A 7,877-nucleotide genomic window follows, 5' to 3' on the forward strand; every position below is an offset into this window, starting at 1 on the left:
TCATCTATGCTTTTTTTTGTGTATTGTATTTTGCATAATTTTGTATATTTTATGCAGATGCACTTTCTCATACAATCATTCCGTCATACTGTGAAATTATAAATCATATTGCGAATCATAAATATCGATTTGTGCAGCCCTAGTAGGTACTACATCCGGTGCGTAAAAACGTATGCTGGATAAGTTGGCGGTTTATTCCGCTGTGGTGACCCCAGATTAATAAAGGGGCTAAGCCAAAAAGAAAATGAATGAATGAACATCCTGTGTACTCCATGTTGTCAATTATAAATTTTCTCTCATGTGGCCTCATGGGATAGCAGTGTTCTTTGGATATCTTCTCATTCCAAAACCACGTTTCATGTGCGTTCCTGTTGTGTTTCACTTGTGTTTTTAAACTATGAAGGTCATTTGACGCACAGGTTTTTTCTGTAAGGCCCACGACTTTATAAAATGATAATTGCAAATTCTTAACTGCAACTCAGACATTTACATGCAATTGTGAGGTAACATTGTCAAAATTCTGACTTTTCTCTCTAAATTCTCTGTTGAAAAATGATTTTAAACCAACTCATGTTTAAGCTGGTCTTGTGCTGGTCCTGAGCAGCTGAAACAAATTCTTAATTTGTGAATGGAGAACCTCTTATACAATTAATAATATTTCCAATCATTTTGTCTCTGCCATGAGAGAATTGCAACTATATACCACACGTTTTATGAGGCCCCAGATAACTTCTAAAAGTATATGTTCATCCCAGCCTACTGTATGTTGTCACAAGCCAACAATTTGGTTAATGTAGGTATAGTGTTTATTTGGAAAATTGCAGACATTACAAATGAAAACAGGATTCCCCTTCATTTTATTAAACATCAGTACTTCATAAAACAATATACAGATCATTCATCAGAACAATTCTTCATTTATGTTACTCAGATTAAATACATAGATTTCACATGTGTACTTTGGTTACAAAAATAACTAATTAACATTGATAAAGATACATTTCATTCTTTAGATAAATTCCACTTGTGCCATTTCTGTGGCATAGAGGATTGTTCAGATTCGGTTTTAATAAACCAATCCTCATTATTCCTCAATGTGCATTGTGTAACAATGTGCTTTTTGTAAAGCAGAGACTAAATTACTTTAACTCACACATACCATATGTATCACCAGGCTAAATGTGACAAGAAAGACTAGTAAATGATAAAGCTAGATCATAACTTGACTCGTTTGCATCTTGATTTTCTGATTCTGAGTGTGACCACAACCATGATTGTTGTGTAGTAGCATGATGTGGTGTTTTTGCTGCAGTGAATGTGAAGCTTAGTGCATCACAGCTGACAACAGAAGGGATGCTAAGGTCATCCACAATGCTGTTAGCATACTAGCCAGCACCGGAGACTTGCTCGCTGTAAATATAAAAAAGGAGATGCAGGTTAATTGTGGATCCATTTATTAAGGTCAGTCTTTGAAAACCTGTGGATATTATTCATTACTTTATTTTTCAAACTGAAAACTTGTTTTTTTGACAACCTCTATAAAATATGTTACTTTTCCTTAATCATATAGTATTTTTAGATCAACAAAGCCTGACAGAGAGATAGTTTAGAGAGGAATTTGCTACATGAAAAATAATATAACTGTATACTGACCACTGAATCCTGTGAAGTCTGTTATGTTGATAGTTGTAGGATCAATTGGCAAAAAGATTGTTTGGTTTCTGACAGCAGCACCTAATTCTTTAGCCAGCTCTGTTGCGTTAGGAGCATTAATGTTTTTGATAAATACAAGCAAAGCATCTACATAAATGGAGCCATTCCTGAGAAAAATAAATGAAAGACTAGTTGGTAATGAACTAGTCTAGAGCTGCTATGTAAAACATAAAACATATTCTGTGATAATGCTGCTTTTTAGAACGGTATCATAAAATTTTACCTGAACCGCCAAACGTTTGCACCATTGAAGCCTCTGAAATTACTGTAAAAATAATTCAGCTATAACAAATGAACAAACAGGTTAATTGATATTTTAATATTATATTGATCAACAAGGCAATGATTAATTAGACTGACATGCAAATATATTCAAAGTCTAGTTTATTACCTGACCGCTGACTGCCAATGACAGAAGACTACCTGCTTTAGAGTTGAGGTTTGCCAGATCACTGAAAAAGACACCTGCCATTTTGAAGGTGATATTATAGTTGCTTAGGACTACAGCCGTTGTGGCTACTGTTGTAGTTTGAGTAGTAACTGGTGAAGCTGTTGTACTCGATCCTGTTAAGAGCAGAATTAAAAGAAAATGTGTCACAGTTCAGCAATACTAGTAGACGTACCATGCTTAAAATTAGTCTCAAGCACAAAGACACTATTTTGTTGTTTATGTCTTTCATTAACAATGTAACAGAAAAGCATCAAACAGGACAGAATAAAAATATTAACTGACCGTCCACAGTAGTGATGGATGTGCTATTTATTGTAAAGGTGAATTCTTTATTGTTAATTGCCTGAACAAGGGTGTTTTTCGCATCGGTGGCATTAGGAGCCGAGGAAATGCTGGTATTAAACTGAAAATCAGCATCTGCCGCAACAGAGCCAGAACTGTGGGGAAAAATTATGTTGAAAATCATTAAGATAAACCAAGAAACATCCAAATAATCATTGGAGACAAACAATTCAATGATAAATACACACACACACACACACACACAAAAACAGAAATCTTATGCATGTATTTTAATGAAATTAAAGCAGGGTGTTTGCTTATTACTGAAAGCTGAATGGACAGTTTTACCTCAGCTTTTTAATAATCATCCTGATGTAGTTTTGATAACTTTTCTTGTAAACTGTATTAAACTGTAACAGATAGACAAAAAAAAAACATATAAATATCATATTGCTTTTACATATCAGTATTAAATAGCATCATGTTTTTTCAGGACAACATTTACTGTAGGAAACTTTGTTAAATGAGTAGTTTGCTAAATATTCAGGAGTTGTATCTATATTAATTGTTTTCAGTACACAACATTACATGTATTTTTTGCAATCATGATAAAAACAATGCTTTGTTGGGTAAAATATTACCTGAGCTGTGATATTTTGCACATACGATATGGTCCTTGGATCAGTGAAGTCACTGTAGTATGCCTGGAATTGATCCTCAATCTTGAAAATCAAATTAACAGATTGAACATTGGCAGGTAGAGTCGTAGCTTGACTTCCAGCTGTAGAAGCTGTTGTGGCTCCAGATGCAGTGGAAGCTGTTGTGGCTCCAGATGCAGTGGAAGCTGTTGTGGCTCCAGATGCAGTGGAAGCTGTTGTGGCTCCAGATGCAGTGGAAGCTGTTGTGGCTCCAGATGCGGTTGAAGCTGTTGTAGCTCCAGATGCGGTTGAAGCTGTTGTGGCTCCAGATGCAGTTGAAGCTGTTGTGGCTCCAGATGAATGTGTAGTTGCAGTGGTTGTAGATGTAGGCACTGTAGTTGTTGTAGTCACAGCTGTAGATGTAGTTGGTGTAGTCGTAGTTGTAGATGTAGTTGGTGTAGCTGTAGTTGTAGCTGTAGTTGTAGTCGTTGTTGTAGCTGTAGTTGTTGTAGTTGAAGTTGCTGAAGGTGTTACGGCTGCGGCCGAATTACAGGACACACATGAGACTCAGTTAAACAAAAGCTTCTTAGAATTGTTGTGACCTAGGGGCCTAATCTAATGACAATATTAGCTATCATATTACTTTAATTAAAATCTATAAACACAAACTGGCCAATACCTTGTTGAGAAACAACATATCCAGGCAGATTTAGGATCCCTGTTAGGTGAAATTAGGGAAAATAAAACACAGTAATTATCAGTGATGAACATAAAAACAAACCAAAAACTGAGGAAGTTCTGCAGAAGCTGTAGAGTTTCAGTTTAGCATTAAGTGGAATTTATTCAGCTGTATTGTTGTTTAAAGCACTATCACTTTCTTTTCACTAACCTTTCTCCTTTATATTATGGTTTAAGAGTATGATTTATATTATATTCTATCCTCTGTAATGCAGAAACAAATATCGTTTCTTACCAATCAGACACAGAACAGGTAGTATAATCCTCCACTCCATCGCTATGTTTTTATAGCACAAAGCCTAAAAATGAAAATTATTGTGAGCATGATGTAGCAAAGTTATAAACTAAACACATTTTGTGAGCTTGATTTTAAGCAAACAGCATCATACTGGTTTATTAAAATATGCTCACTATTTACTTGCGCTCAAGTGGTTTCAAATCTTTATGAGTTTCTTTTTTCTGTTGAACACATTTAGCTATTTTTGAAAAATTTAGAAACCCGTAACCATTGACTTCCATAGTAGGAAAAATAAATAACATAGCAGCATATGGTTACAGGTTTTCAGCATTTTTCAAATTTTTGACTCTTGGGTTCGACAGGAGAAAAAATCTCAAACAGGTTGACAGAACGACAGAACTTTAAAGGTTTGGATGAACTATCCCTTTAACCAAGTGTTTAAAGATTTAATAAAACATTATGATTTATTCCATGGACAAATTTCATGGATATATTGACATAAATAAATAAATAAATAATAAACAATGTAATATAACATTCACTGTTTACAACATTTGATATAAAGTTTGACAAAAAAGTCATAAAAAAATTCCAAAAACCTTTATTTTACTCACTTTTTAAATATCCCACCAAAAATGCAGTGCAGATTAATCCTTATAGCAGTGAAGGTCCTGTTACCAGTCTGTGCTCACCTCTAAAAGAACACAGAAGACAGGTGTGCCCATATTTAAAGGTCTGAAATTTTTTTTTGGGAAGAACAGACCAATCAGAGTTCAGCTGTGTGTTGATGGTTGTTGACAAACTTGAGGAGCAACAGTATCAAAATAATAGCTTTGTTTCCGGGTACGTGACGGTACATGATGACAGTTCATGTTACATTGACAGCTAGACATATTAGGGTAAATTTGCCCTAATTAATAAATGGCAAATTTAACAAACAACAGGTGCACAAAATAACTGTCTAATAATGTTGCTAGAATCAGTAGGACTTGCATAGGAATGACCTGAAAAACTGAGAATCTCTACGGAAAACCATCACTAATGTGACATTAACCTGACTAATTATTTTCAATCATTATTTGGAGTTTCTCAAGGTTATAAGCACAGGATTAGTGTTCATTAAAAGTATGCAATGAAAAATATGTTTGAGACATTCCTGGTGTCCTATTGAATAATTCTCTAGCAAAAGCAACCCCAATATTTAATTTATACCTAATGTAAATATACATGAAGAAAAAAGATAGATCAGTGTGTTAAGACAGGCTTCGTCTTTGGACAGAAAAGGCGTGATAAAAAAGGTGTGCTATGTTGCTAATCAAGTTGAATTTCCAGTTCATAAACAAAAACATGAGGAAACTTTGTAACTGGCTTTTCCAGCAAATGTAGTTCCTCATAACTCCTCATGCAAGATAAAAAGTCGAGCAAAGATATGACAAACATCTCTCACTACGAAAATCAAAAAGTAAATTGTGCCTATAATTTTACTCATTTTAATCTGTTCAGCTTTTCCATATGCAGTCTTTAAAAGTCTACACGGCTGATGTGTGTATGATTGTGTAGTTGTTATTATTGTTTTGTCATTCTCTACACTTTTTCCATTGTGACTGCAAGTAAACAGGCAAGAATGTTTTCCCCATGCCAAAACATCAGCGTCACAGAATGGTCACAAGACTCATATATTAATAGCAGTCAGTAAAAAATTTCCTCAAGCAATTGAGTCTACATTTCGCAACACAGAGTATCTTAAATGCCATTACTAATTGACCTTTTTACATTTTTTTATTGTATTTGAATCTGCAAAAACTTTTATACCCATTGTATTACTGCTATAATGTTAGCAATTGTAACAATCATTTCATCAATCATCTTTTCGAGACTGATTAAATAGGCTTTTTTGTAATTTGATGTACAAAGCTGGTTGATGTAGTCAATTAGTCAATCAAATATGAATGTACAAGATGAATAGATTTCAGTGACTCTGGTAGTGATAAAATTATGGGAACCCTATGTTGCATCTCAAAAATGACCAAAATCAGCCTGGAAATGTAAAAAAAATCAAACAATAATAGACAAGAGGGGTGATTTTTTTATTTTAATTTTTTTGCTGACACTTTGGTGGTATGGTGGCTCAGCACTGTTGCCTTACAGCAAGAAGGTTGCTGGTTTGTGTCTCGGCTGGGCCAGTTGGCATTTCTGTGTTCTCGTGGGTTTCCTCTGGGTGTTCCAGTTCCCCACACAGTACAAAGACATGCATTACTGGTGAATTGGATGAACTGAATTGGCTCTAGAGTGTGTTAATGTGAGAGTGTATGGGTGTTTTCTAGTACTGCATTGCAGCTGGAAGGGCAAAACATAAACTGGAATGGATGCTCTGATCAGAAATTTTGCAGCGGATACAGAGTACCGATTAATTGTCATGGTAATCGGCCAATACAGAGTACCGATTCTATTGCTTCAAGCTTTATAATCCAAAAAAGCTATTTTTCCCTATAAGTGTGATACTTAAGTGGAATGTTCACCTTGCCTAAGAGAATAAATTAAGGAAGCAGCATATAATCCCTTAAAGACATCTATTATAACCATTTAGTGTGGACATGTCATGGTCAGAAGGAGTTTTACAGAAAACAGATTTTAAAAAATTGTAAGAAATGATTAACAATGCAATTTAAAGAAACATTGCAAATGATGGAAGAAGAATTCAACATGTCTTAATGAAGAAAAAGTTTGGAGAGCATAATTGATGCATAAGAAGTTAACCTAACCACTGGAATGTTTAGAACATCCCTGTGCCTCTCTCAATCTGTTCCTCTGCTTGTAAACTCATAAACAAACACTTGCGATCGGTTCATGAGAACGTCCAGGGGTGCGTTTCCCAAACAACGGCGCAACTGGCGGTTGAACTATCCTAGTACGATGCATTGGTTAGGAAAAGAAAGATGTAGTGACGAGTGTTTCCCAAAACCCGTAGTTTCTCTGTTGCAGATCCATCGCTTGAACTACATTAGTTATAACATAATAAATGCCCATAACGATGCTCTAAACTGGGCGGAGTAACTACTTTTTTAGAGAAGAACCCCATAATTCCTTTTTGCAAATTATATTGTTTTACACGCACACTCATTTAAAATAAAATCCAAGATTAGATTTGCTAAACATGCACTCGCTTTCCATATTAACTAAAATACAGTTGAAGTCAGAATTATTAGCCCCCCTGATTTATTAGACCGCTTGTTTATTCTTTCCCCAATTTCTGTTTAACAGAGAGCAGATTTTTTTCAACACATTTCTAAACATAATAGTTTTACTAACTCATCTCTAATAACTGATTATTTTATCTTTGCCATAATGACAGTAAATAATATTTGACTAGATATTTTTTAAGACACTTCTATACAGCTTAACGTGACATTTAAAGGCTTATCTAGGTTATTTAGGTTAACTAGGCAGGTTAGGGTAATTAGGCAAGTTATTTTATAACAATGGGTTGTTCTGTAGTCTATGAAGAAAAACTATAGCTTAAAGGGGCTAATAATTTTGTCCCTAAAAGGGTTTATGAAAAATTAATAACTGCTTTTATTCTAGCCGAAATAAAACAAATAAGACTTTCTCCAGAAGAAAAAATATTATCAGACATACTGTGAAAATTTCCTTGCTCTAAACATCATTTGGAAAATATTTAAAAAAGAAAAAAAAAATTAAATGGGGGGCTAATAATTCTGACTTCAACTGTATATGTAAATGGCCCATAGGGCCTATAATATTATTGAGAAGTTGAACATTACATATTCTATTCTAAAACATATCACTTACAAAAGCT

The 7,877-nt window shown here is 34.5% G+C and overlaps 1 protein-coding gene across 4 annotated transcripts; it reads right to left on the reverse strand.

Moving 5' to 3' along the window:
* Nucleotides 1–783: 783 nt before the first annotated feature.
* Nucleotides 784–4,764, reverse strand: zgc:111983. Of its 4 annotated transcripts, none has more exons than NM_001017803.2 (10): nt 4,675–4,764; nt 4,058–4,121; nt 3,764–3,802; nt 3,088–3,620; nt 2,795–2,856; nt 2,447–2,601; nt 2,105–2,277; nt 1,937–1,995; nt 1,654–1,820; nt 784–1,410 (listed from the first exon to the last, which is right to left on the reverse strand). In NM_001017803.2, the coding sequence occupies exons 2-10, from the start codon at nt 4,095–4,097 to the stop codon at nt 1,325–1,327; spliced, it is 1,314 nt and encodes a 437-aa protein (NP_001017803.1). In that variant the 5' UTR covers nt 4,098–4,121; nt 4,675–4,764; the 3' UTR covers nt 784–1,324. The 4 variants fall into 4 exon arrangements, 2 of the variants coding, with proteins under 2 accessions (NP_001017803.1, XP_087091772.1); XR_015475742.1 differs by having other exon boundaries at nt 841–1,410; nt 2,454–2,601; nt 3,088–3,605; nt 4,675–4,756; XR_015475740.1 differs by having other exon boundaries at nt 841–1,410; nt 2,454–2,601; nt 4,675–4,756.
* Between the last annotated feature and the right edge of the window lie 3,113 nt (nt 4,765–7,877).

The sequence above is a fragment of the Danio rerio genome, chromosome 1 (genome assembly GCF_052040795.2).
Source record: "Danio rerio strain M-AB ecotype USA chromosome 1, GRCz13ab, whole genome shotgun sequence".
Classification (NCBI taxonomy): domain Eukaryota; kingdom Metazoa; phylum Chordata; class Actinopteri; order Cypriniformes; family Danionidae; genus Danio; species Danio rerio.